General features: G+C 53.4%; 1 protein-coding gene across 1 annotated transcript; it reads left to right on the top strand.

Moving 5' to 3' along the window:
• The first annotated feature begins 1,261 nt into the window (after positions 1-1,261).
• Positions 1,262-10,312, top strand: ARR3 (arrestin 3). The gene is made up of 15 exons (XM_051968109.1): positions 1,262-1,398; positions 1,659-1,689; positions 1,831-1,891; positions 2,048-2,092; positions 4,274-4,473; positions 4,657-4,716; positions 4,881-4,948; positions 5,369-5,504; positions 5,639-5,723; positions 5,841-5,913; positions 7,059-7,196; positions 8,518-8,601; positions 8,913-8,936; positions 9,051-9,107; positions 10,133-10,312. The coding sequence occupies exons 1-15, from the start codon at positions 1,382-1,384 to the stop codon at positions 10,227-10,229; spliced, it is 1,176 nt and encodes a 391-aa protein (XP_051824069.1). The 5' UTR covers positions 1,262-1,381; the 3' UTR covers positions 10,230-10,312.
• Positions 10,313-11,834: the final 1,522 nt, after the last annotated feature.

Here is an 11,834-nt window from a genome sequence, read left to right as displayed (position 1 = left end):
CTCTTCCTGCTTCTTGGTGATTTTGGACAAGCCACTGCCTCTGCTTTGTAGGCCTCTGCATGCTTCCTTATCTATGAAACAAACAGGTCGACATCATCAGAACTTCAGGTCCCTTCCCGGCCTAAGGCCCTGAGCCTCCGATCTTTGCTGCTCATTCCACCTCCTCAGTAGCCAAAAGATGCTTGTAGCCTTGCCGAGGAGCTCTGAGGGCCCGTGGCAGGAAGCTGCACTGAGGCCTGCCTCCATCCAGCCCGGGAGGCAGGTCTTCCTCCAAGCCCTGGGGCCGGAGGTCTCAGGCAGCAGCGCAGAGCTGGCTCTAGTTCCGGGTCCTTCTGTCTCAGGTGCCCAAAAGAGTCTTCTTCTCCCCCTGACCAGGGTCAGAGCCCTGCCTCTCTCCCTGAGGACAGAGCTCTGGACAGGGCGGCTCTCCAGATGACTTCTTGAATTTAGCAAACCAGCCCTCAAGCTCCGGGGGTGCAGACCTGTGCTAACCTTTACTTGCTTCTCTCCTCTACTCCCTCTTCCCTTCTCCCCTTTTTGCTCTCTCTGGTCCTATCCAATTCTCCCCACTCATTCTCCTCACTTCTGTTCTCCCCTAGAGAACATGAGCTCTCTATCATGTTCTCCCTTTTAGACGCCATGATCTCCCTTTTAGCTTTCTTCCATATATGGTCTGACTAAACCTGGGGACGCCCACTCAGTCCAAGTCCTCCGGACTTTCCTATCACCGGAGAGCTGAAAATCGGGAACTTCGGGAACTCCAGCTCATTAATACAGCCATTCTCCAAAAATATATTGCACACCAATATAAGAAAAAAAGTGTACATATATTTTTCCTGAATACATACATATGTGTACATGGATGTAAATATTCTTTGGATATATGTGTTTGTATGTATATAAATATTCTTTGTATATATGTGTCTACACTTATATCTATATCTATATAAATAGGGAGTAATGTAAATCATATAATAATGTAAAGGTAAGGGAGAATGGGGGGGATGAAGAAGGGCCCAGGACTGTCAGGGAGGGGGAGGCAAGAAAACAGATCTCTTGGGTGCCAGGTAACGGCTTTGCTGTTGCCTGTCTGCCTTACCCACACCACTCAGAGTCCTGTGGGGAGTCAGGAGCTGGTAGAGGGGATCGAGATGTCAGGGAGCCAACTTATTGAGCCCTCCTTTCTCCGAGGGTCATAGGTGTTGGAGCTGGAAGGGACCTCAGAGATCTCTCATCTAACCCCTTCATTTTATAGCTCAGGAGACAGGCCCAGAGAGAAGGAATTGCCCGAGTTTACACCAAGCTCCACATCAGGACTTCCACCTCCCACTCCAGGGTGTCCTCTTGCCTCCCTCCTCAGAGGTGCCCCTAAACTGAGCCCATGGCCACCAGCTCCAAGTAAGACATCCTTTACAGTCCCCGTGATTCCATGACCACCTCATGCTCTATACCCCCCAAACTTCACTAATCCTCCCTAAAACAATGCTTGCTGGGAGTATAAAGGGTTAACTCCCAGCCTTCCTGCTCTCAGCCCTTGCCTTGCCTTCTCATTCCCAGGTATATTCCCATGACTTATTTCCCCCTAATTCCAGCAGCAACTTTTTCCTCCACAAAAACTTTGTGCCCCCCCCCTCAACTCTTTGTCTCCTACTCCTCAGGGTGTTTAAGAAGACCTGCTCCAATGGGAAGGTGAGAGGCTGAAGGTCATTTGGATGGAGGTCAATGTACATCACAGGGATCTCCAGAAGATTTGGGTAGAGGGTCATGGTATGGAGGGGGATCAACACAGAGGTGACTTGGAGAATTACAGGAAGGCTTTTCCTCTAACAGCTTTCCGTCTACCTGGGAAAACGGGACTTTGTGGACCATATAGATTCAGTGGAACCCATTGGTCAGTGACATCCAATTGGCCAGAGATTTTGACATCAATAGGGTGGAGGGGAGGGAGCCTGAAGGAAAGACATGAAAAAAGAAGGAAACCAATGAGGGGGGAGGGGGGTCCTTTCCAAGGGCACTTTCCCCCAAGCCTTCTTATCCACTTCCACAGATGGTGTTGTCCTGATTGACCCTGAGAACGTGAAAGATCGAAAAGGTAATTTGTGAGTATGGGTGTGTGTGTGTGTGAGAGAGAGAGAGAGAGACAGAGACAAAGAGAGAAAAGGAGAGAGACAGAGACAGGGACGGGGGGGGAGGGAGAGAGACAGACAAAAATACAAAGAGAAAAGGAGGGAGACAGGGGAGTGGGAAGGAAAGAGACAGAGACAGAGAGGACAAGAGGGACAGAGCCAGACGGAGACTGAGAGACAGAGACAGACACACAGACTATCTTTCAAGTCTGTGATGGGGAACTATGCTGCCCTTCCCCAGGTCCTGAAGTAATTAGGTAGGAAGAGAGAATGTTCTGATCCCATCGCTGAGACTCAGAATAATGTCTCTGGGATGTCATTATCCCATTCCAAGCAGCACTAAGAACAGAAAGAGCTGGAGGTGGGGGCCACTCCATGTAATCCAAGAATTGAGACAAGAAATGCTTCAAAGCGCCCCTAGTGCAGCACCCTTACTTCACAGATGAAGAGACTGAAGAGCTGAGAAATGAGTGTGTGTGCTCAAGCACTCAGAGAGCTCAGTACTAAGAACTGCAATGGGAAGGTTTTCTGTTGGGGGGTGGGGTATTTGCTTTTTAGTTTCTATATTAACTCTTCTAAAGGCCCACCGGACTTGATTTGGAAAGGAATCCATGAGTTGAAAGTTGATTTAAAATGAAGCTCTTCCCAATGGCAAGAAGAGGTAGCCCAAGTGTTTCTGGGAGGCCAGAGACAGGCCTGAGTGTCCTGGGGGGGGGGGAGGCAGGAGCCTGGGCTTCTGAAGCTCTTCTCTGCCCTTGCTAGTCCTCTCTGGGTTGCCTCAATTCCATCCTCTGTAAAATAAGGAAATTGGTCTCAATGCGTCCTCCCTATCTGAGAGCTAAGGCTAAGTGACAGCCTTGGAGCAGCAAACAGCTCAGAGGCTAAAGTTTCCAAAATTAAAAACCCCAAAGCCTTCAGAAGAGGCCTCCAGAATGAATTTTTCTTTGGAAAATAAACTTTCAAGTTTGAAGAAGAAAAAGTGGACAAGTTGTTTTCCAGCCAGAAAAGAAAGTTTTGCTGCTAAACAATAAGCATTCCCAAGGGAGGTGACACCTTCTGGCCAGGCCTCCTGTGCCACCTAATGGCCACCCTTGTCGTGTCCAACTTTCCATGACCCCGGTGACGGGTTTTCTTGGCCAAAATACTGGAGTGGATTGTCATTTCCTTCTCCAGCTTATTCTACAGATGAGGAAACTGAGGCAAACAGGTGAAGTGACTTGCCCAGGATCACCCAGTAGGAAACCCCTCAATTTGGATTTGAATTCAGGACATCCTAACTCCACACCCTGTTCTCTATCCACTGTACCACCTCTCTTCTCTTGCTGTTTACCTACTTCCAGCCTAATTCTTCACTCCCTCCCGGTCTACTGAGGCTCCCTTTGTCTCCTTTATTCCTCTCCATCACTTGGGCTCTCTCTCCCTCCCCCTGCTCCACCTCTCCCTCTCTATTCCACTTCTACGAGTCCCATGGCCTCTCTGGACCTCAGTTTTCTAATCTCAAATGAAAGGATAGGACGAGATGATCTGTATTCTTAGACTCTTTGGGTCATTTGCTAAGCATGTATTCCATGCTGACCAAAGTGCCGGGCGCTGTCCTAGGTGCTGGAGCTAGAGCAAACTCCCTGAGTCCCTGGCTTCAAGGAGCTTCCAGACTAGTTGAAGGATGAGGTCTAACCAGATCACTGTAACCCCCATTCTGTATTGCTCTGGCACACCGAGGACCTGGGATTTGGAGGGTTTGGAAACTCCCTCCGCCAGCCCAGACCTAGAGAGTTCACTGAAACTCAGACATATTAGGGGACGTGGCAGCGGTCCCATAAGTGAACAGACAATGAACTCTACCTCTAAATCCATTATTGCGATTGCAAGGTTTTCGGGGAGAGGGGGTGTTTGCTTTTTAGTTTCTATATTAACTCTTCTAAAAGCCAACTGGACTTGATTTGGAAAGTAATCCATGAGTTGAACGTTGATTTAAAATGCCTCGCCGCCTTTGGATGGCCTCCTTGGGGTTTTTGAGTTACTCACCTACCTGTGCACAGGCTTAGTCTGGGCCAGGCCCCAGGGTCCTGTTCAGGATGGGCTTGCTGCCCTTCCTGCCCACCTCACAGCCCAGCCCTCCATGGCAGCTCCTCCTCATTTTCCCACAGTGTTTGTGGTGCTGACTTGTGCCTTCCGTTACGGCCGGGATGATCTGGATGTGATCGGTCTGACCTTCCGGAAAGACCTCCATACGCAGGCCCTCCAAGTGTTCCCCAAAGAGCCCTCCCAAGCCCCAGTGCCCCTCACAAACCTTCAAGAATGCCTGCTGCACAAGCTCGGTGACAATGCCTATCCCTTCACCTTCCAGGTGAGTCCGGAGCCCTGGGCGCCCGAACCGGGCTCTCCCCCGAGGAGGGCACTGAGAGCTAATAGAGAAGCTGGCAGAGGGAGGGCGGCCTGGCTGAGGAAGCGGGGACACACAGCACACTGGAAAGTAGCGGAAAGGCCCTGTTCTCCCTGTCTGCTTCTGACACCCCCCTCCCTCTGACAGCTGCCCACCAATCTGCCCTGTTCAGTGACCCTGCAGCCTGCACCCGAGGACGCGGATAAGGTGAGACCTTACTTTCCCGGGGAATAGGCCCGGTGGGATGAGCAGTAGGAGAAGACCTGCAGGGGACCGGAGGGCATCAACCAAGGGAACCTGTGGCTCATGAAAGGAGGGGAGAGCTTCACACCGGGGACAGAAGGTTTCCTTTCCTTTCTCACCCCCTGCAGGCCTGTGGAGTGGACTATGAAGTGAAGAGTTTCTATGCTGAGAATGTAGAGGAGAAAATCTCCAAGAGGTACTGGCTCAGAGGACCCTAGAGCTAGACTTGGGAGCTGGTAGGACCTTTTGAGGTCAAAAAGTCTTGATCTCAAAGGGTCTTCTAGGTCAATCCCCTGCCTTTTAAACTCAGGCCCAGAGAGAGAAGGCGTTTGTCCAAGACTGCACAGGTAGCAAAGGACAGTTCACCTGCTCGTTTTCCTCCCCTTCCCCAGTACACAGCCAGGAAATAAGTGTAGCTACTCTGGCCGTTGACCTCCCCTGCCACCACAGACCCAGTCCTTCTCTGTGAACTGTCCTTCCTTCTGGAGATTTAGACTGGGGGTATGTTTGCAGAGAATAAAAGTGTCAGAGTATCCTTGTTCCTGGAGAAGGAAAAAGAAGAGGTCGCTAGGGGGTAGGGGAAAATCTCTCACTGCTAGAAATTGCTCTCCCCCAGGAACTCCGTGCGTCTAATCATTCGGAAGGTGCAGTTTGCCCCCCTGGACCTGGGCCCCATGCCCCGGGCTGAGACCACTCGGCACTTCCTTCTGTCTGACCACCCTCTGAAGCTAGAAGCTTGGATGGACAAGGAGGTCTGTGGCCTTCTTCTCTGCCTTCCCCCAAAAGGCGCCGGGAGCAGGGATGTGGGATTTGGGGTGAGGCTCGTTGCCAGAAGGAAGGCAACTCCACCTTCCTGGTGATGGACCGTGCCCCCGCCCCACTGCAGGTTCACTACCACGGGGAACCGATCTCCATCCATGTCGACATCAACAATGGCACCAGCAAGCTCATCAAGAAAATCAAGGTGTCGGGTGAGCTCTGCCCACAAGTCCTGTTCGCGGGTGTCCTTGGGCAGGGGGCCGGGTCCTGGGGGCGGGAGCATCGCTTCACAGATATGTTCTATCCCCGGCTCTGACTGTGACGTGCAGTTGACCAGATCGTGGATGTTGTCCTGTACTCTGGGGACAAGTACACCAAAACCGTGTTCTCTGAAGAGTTTGGGTGAGAACCTTTTCTGAGGATGGGAGACTGAGGTGGGAGGAGGGGGAAAGGGAAGGGGAAGGGTAGGCAGAGGGCCGGAGGGGAAGGGGGTTGAAAAAACACCCATAGGATGAGGGGGCAAAGGACTGGAAGCGAAAGGGGGATAGAGCTGAAAGGGGCAGGAAAGACGAGCTGTTAGGGCCTGAGAAAAACTGGATCTCGAGGGCAAGCAAGTGAAGGGGAGTCCCAGTAAAGTGGAAGGCGATCTCTGGACATGGAGGTATAAGATCTGATTCAAACCCCTCATTTCTACCGATGTCCTGTCCTTCTGAAGGGGGGAGGAGAGGAAGAGGCAGAAGCACAGGGGTCTCTCCCCTGTCTCCTTGGGCTCACTGGTCCCACCACTCAACTCAGACCTGACACCTGTCAAGATTACCCAGGAGTCTTCTGGAATCATTCACGATTCTAGCAGAATCTTCCATTTGTGCTGGGGGTAGAAGGACATTCATTGTAAGGGAAGAGGGCTGAACTTGTAGTCAGGAAAGATCTAGGTTTGCTAACAGTGTGGCCTTGGGCAAGTCCATGTCCCTGCCTCAGTTTCCTCATCTAGAAAGTGGATCTGGGCTGCTAGGTGTTACATTGCCTAGAGCTCTGGGCCTGGAATCAGGAAGACTCGTCTTCCTGAGATCGAATCTGGCCTTGGAAACTAGAAGTTCTTCTAGCTGTGGGACCCTGGGGCGAGTCACTTCACCCTGTTTGCTTCAGTTACCTCATCTGCCAATGAGCTGAAGAAGGACATGGCAAACCGGTATCTTTGCCAAGAAAACTCCAAACGGGGTCACAGAGTCAGACAAAACTGCAAATGACTGACCGACAACCAAGTGGGCCTACTAACACACCTCTTGCCTCCCTCGGGGACGTTAGAAAAACTTTAAAGTTGTATAGCGTTGCTAGAAATCACGTAGACAGCCTTTCACATTTGACAGAAACGTTTTTCCGGGGGAGGATCATTTCACAGAAAAGGAAACTGAGGCACAGAAAGGGGAAACGACTTGCCCAGAGTCCAGTGAATGTCTAGGGCCTTTTCCAACCCATCCCAGTGACTAGAACTAGACTCTGCTCAGTCGGTCCTCTCATCCAGGGTCCTTGTTTGCCTCCTCCAACAGCGAGACTGTGGCTGCTAACTCTACCTTTTCCAAGAGCTTCACGGCGACCCCCACCCTGGCCGCCAACCGTCAGAAACAGGGCCTGGCCTTGGATGGCAAACTTAAGCATGAAGACACCAATCTGGCCTCGAGTACCATGTGAGGATAGCCCTGTTCCTTCCCGGTCGCTGGCCTTTCTCCTCAACAGTGACTCCCAATGCACCCAGAAGGCAGGCCCTCAGAGCAAAACGGGCCGGGCCAGGGCTCAACGGACTCCCTAGCCCTGTTGGCCATTAGCAACCAGTGCGATCCCTGGGGGGGAAGGGGCACCCGACAGACCTAAGGCCATTAGAGGGCGTCAGGGAAGAGGAGAAAGTCCAGTGGAAGGGTAGAAGAGGAAAGGTAAAAAGAAGGGGGTGAAAAGAAAGAAAGAAAATGAAAATCCACGTGACAGTAGAGTGTGACCATCAACACAAATAGCTCCAGCCACTGGAAGGGTTCGAGCCAAGCTGCCCCAAGGTGCCCTGGGCCTCCGACTTCAATCCCCCAGGTCCGTGGTCCCCTCTCTCTTCCCTCATTCCTCAGTCCATCTTTCCCCCGGTCAATAGTCAGAGAATCTGAGGGCTCAGCAAAAGACCTTGCACATAGTAGGTAAGAAAGAAGGATTTGCTGATTTGAAGTGAATATTCTATTGAATCATGGATAGGAGGATCTGAGGTCTTAGACGCGAAGAGACCTCGGAGAACATCTGGTCCACCCCTGTCATTCTGCACATAATGAAATGGAGAGCCAGAAAGGAAAAGTGACTTGCCTAAGATCCTATAGCTCTCCTTGTCAGTTGCCAAGTATCTCTTCAGTACCTACTAAGGGCTCTATCCTGTGCTAGTGGATGTCAAGGGGATGACTGAATGAAGCTCTGCCCTGGGGATGCTTATAATCTAGCTAGCTAGAGTTCTCCCAGGCAAGTTGAGGAATTGTTCATTGCAGGATTGGCCCTTTTCCAGTTCCTGCTCCAGCCCTGCTGCTTATTAGCTCTTTCTCCTTCAGCAGCTCCCTGGTTCTCTCCAGGCTGCTGTAAAATGAAGGAGTAGCCATAGCTTCCTCAAGTCTTCTCCTGTTCTACCTTTCTAAGCAGTGTATGGGCTCCGACTGGGGAGGGCTTGGAGGAACTTGAACTTGGGCCCGGGAGGGATATGTTGAGAGAGGCCTCCTAGTGTGCTGGAAAGCACTCCGGCTTTACGTCCGAGAGGACTCGGGTCCCATTACCGCCCCTGACACATTTCCTGATCGCGTGACCATCGCCACGTCAGTTTCTTTCTCTAGTGGACCGAGGTCTCCCGCTCTGGGAGCCCCAGAAAGCCCCAGAGAGAGCAATACCAATCAGAATGGAAAGGGACATTCTAAAGGGAAAAACCCATCAGGATCTGGTGTCTCCCACAATCCCTCTCTCCTCAAAAACAACAAAATCCCTTCTTCTCAGTCTTCAACCTGGCACGGACAAAGAGGCTCTGGGGATCCTAGTGTCCTACCAAGTCAGGATCAACATCGTGGTATCTCGCGGAGGGTGAGTCCCAGTTAAGCCCAGAGCAGGGCTCTCACATTACTGTCCTTGCTGGCCCTGTTTATTCAGGGTCTCTTCCCATTTCCTCCCAAGGTAAGCCTGCTCTCCATCTTCACATACACAAACACACACACACACACACACACACACACACACACACACACACACACACTAGCCAAATACTCCCCCCCCACTGCCATTCCCCAGTGGGAAGATCTCATGGGAGAATTATTCTAAACCCGCTCACTTCCAAGGAAATTAGGTCCCCCTTTTCTTTGCCCAGCTGCTAACCCTGGGTTTCTTTCTGTCCCCAGCATCCTAGGAGATCTGACATCCAGGTGAGAGGGAGGAAGGGCTGCACGGGGATTTAAGGCTCAGAGGAGCAAGTGGGGAGATCGGCTGAGGGCTCTGGCTTGGGGAGGTCAATGACGACTCTGGGGGCATCTTGGCAGTGACATGAGTGTGGTGCTGCCCTTGAGCCTGATGCATCCCAAGCCATCTTACGGTGAGTGGCACCGGGGTCCCGCTTGGCTGCCCTGATGGACCAGCTCGGGGGTGGGCTGGGGTGGAAGGGGGACAGAGGGAGGTTGGAGAAGCTCTGAGTCGTACGTCGGAAGGGTCGGATGCCGCTGAGCAAGCATGTCTCCCCGAGACTTGGTCGCCCGAAATCCGGTAGCCAGAGGCCCTGGCTTTGAATCCTGGCTCAGTTACTTACTCCTGGAGTGGCCTTGTCTTCTCTGGGCCTCGGTTCCCTACTCTATCAAATGAGGGGCTTGAATGAAAATGACCTCTCAAGAAATCCCTAGCTCCAGAGGGAAACGACTACTCGTGTGAGCTTGGGCAAGTCCCAGTCGCCTTCCCCAGGGGATCACACCTCCCTAACCCTGCTCAGTTAGCGCCTCTGTCAAATGAGGGGGCTGGTCCACCTGTTGTGTGAAGCACCTCTCAGTTCTAGCTCTGAGACCCTATAATTTCAATCGTGTGCTCTCCCCTGGGCTGCAGATGTCACCAGGTACCGGGGAGGGGGAGGGGAGAGGGGGTTGACCTTTAGAAATGGGGAAATTAGCTGACCCAACCCGCTCCCTTCTCTCTTGGAATGACAAGTTTTATGGAGGAGATTGCTTCCGATGTGACAATGTGGGATGGTAGGGCCCCTCCCCCAGAGTGCCTTTCGCTTGCTTCTCTCTGCCTCTGAGGAGGAAAGGACCTGGGGGGGGGGATACTCGGGGAGAGGAGGACGGGTGTCTCTCAGAGGAGAGGGCAATGAATAGACTGTCCAGACAGTTGTAGGGCAAGTGAAGGGAAAAAGGGAAGGGGGAGGGAGAGAGAAAGCGGGGAAGGGAAGGAGGAGAGGGGAAAAGGAGGAAGGGAAGGAGAGGGAGAGAGGGGAACGAGAAGGAGAGGGAAAAGGGAGCAGGGCAGGGGAAGGGAGGGTCCAGGCTGGGAGATGAGAGGGAGGGCCACGAAGAAGGAAAGGTTTCGGTGTCTATTCGAGTCTTCCCTCCCCCTCCTCCTTTGGCTGCTGCTCCAGAAGTGAGGACATCATCATCGAGGAGTTTGCTCAGAGATGGCCAAAGGGCCAGGGGGGAGATGAGCCTGAGGAGGAGGCCCCCAACCCTGAGGACAACTAAGGAAGCCCATGGAGCCTGGGCCCTGCGATGTCTCCCCGTGAGACGAATTGAACGTGGCCCCAAATAAAGTAGACTGACTTGCAGACAGTGTGTTTCTTGTTCCGGGAGGGGCAGGGGGTGCCCACGTGTCCCTGAGGGCTGCACTTCGGGCTTCTTCTCTGAATGGCTGGGGGAGTGAGGGACAACAGACGCGATGGCGTCATCAGGTGGGTTTGCGAGGAATGGGTGGATAAGGGACCGCGCTGGACTGGGGCCCAATAAGCCAGACTATAATGGGACACTGCCTGTACTTGGCCGGGAGCCCCGAGTCTTCTCTTCAGATGATCAAAGGACTTGTACTGAACAGAATATCCAGGACCTTCTTTATGAGTCTGAGGCCCAAACGCGGGTCTTGTGTGATGTGGGCCGAGGGCCTCAGACTCCCCAGATGAAGGGATTGGACCGGAACGTCACGCAGCTCCGAAGCTTCGGGCCCTCTTTGGGGTCTATGATCTCGGCGGCGATCTGAGTTCTCCCATTGTCATATCTGGGAAGTGGGGTTTGGGGAAATGGGTGGCCTGGCTCCTGGTCCTTAATGGTCATTAAGTGTGAAGTAAGGGGCGGGGGATTTTCATTAGGGAATCGAGTATTCCTGAAAATTCGAGTGGAGCTTGGGGTCAGAACTGGGGGAGCGAGGCCGTGGCCCCCTAGCTGCCTTGCCCTCCGCAGCAGCCCGACTCCCGCCGGGGGGCTCTGACCTGTGGTCCATCCAACGGAAGCCAGCTCGGGGAAGCCAGCCGAAGCCCTTCCTAGGGCAATCCTAGAGGGCCCAGCAAAGAGCAGATGGGGGGAACGAGGTCCCGATAGGGGGAACGAGGTCCCGAGGGGGGGAACGAGGTCCCGATGGGCTTCCTGATAAGGAGTGTCACCCCACGGTGGAATGGGGAGCCTCGGGAAAGAGCGGGTTCCCCTTTGTTGGAGAAAGTCAGGGAGAGACTGAATGGTGACTGGAAAAGGGATTTCGGTCACATACTAGTGGGCTTTGCTGCTTCGGAGGCCCTTCTCCCTGAGATTCTGGGGGACAAATGTTCAGGGCCTTGGAACCGGAGGCTCCAACCTGCCTCGAACCCTTCCTGCCCCTCCGCGCCTCCCCAGCTTGAACCTCCGGTGTCCCCCTCTAGGGGTTGCAGAGGGTTGGTCTGCTGGTCCATGTTGGTCAAGGGGTCCGAGGAAGCAGAAGCAGTCCGATTTCCTCCACCCTAGCCAGTGCTGGGGAGAGGGACTCTGGGAGGCTGGGAGGCTGGGTGGCACCGGCACCAGAGCCTTAGAGACAGTCTGGTGCAAGCAGGAGGAGAGTGAGAGTAGATGGGGAGGGGAGGGAGGAGGCAGAAGCCCGCGGGACCGCGCCGGGACGGTTGGCAGGCACCGGGAGTCTCAAGTCTTAGCTTCTCGTCCCCTCCCCTAAATTAGAGCCCTTGCCTCGCTTTCCCTTGGAGGGGCCCCGCAAGAGGTCCCCAGGACCCTGGCCGGCTTTACAGCGAGCGTCCCATTGAATTCAGGGGCTGGGAGAGCCGGGAGCCCGATCCCTCGGGGGCAAAGGGAGAAAGTGAGTCCGGGATCCGGGAA

Source organism: Antechinus flavipes, chromosome X, assembly GCF_016432865.1.
Source record: "Antechinus flavipes isolate AdamAnt ecotype Samford, QLD, Australia chromosome X, AdamAnt_v2, whole genome shotgun sequence".
Lineage (NCBI taxonomy): Eukaryota > Metazoa > Chordata > Mammalia > Dasyuromorphia > Dasyuridae > Antechinus > Antechinus flavipes.
The sequence above is the reverse complement of the archived record's forward strand: the minus strand, read 5'-3'. Positions and strand labels throughout refer to the sequence as shown.

Bases quoted from the DNA above. Each gene is read 5' to 3' on its own strand.
- ARR3 (XM_051968109.1), top strand. The intron at 4,949-5,368 runs GTACTGGCTCAG...GCTCTCCCCCAG, and splicing joins GAGGAGAAAATCTCCAAGAG to GAACTCCGTGCGTCTAATCA. The intron at 9,108-10,132 runs GTGGCACCGGGG...CTGCTCCAGAAG, and splicing joins CCCAAGCCATCTTACGGTGA to TGAGGACATCATCATCGAGG.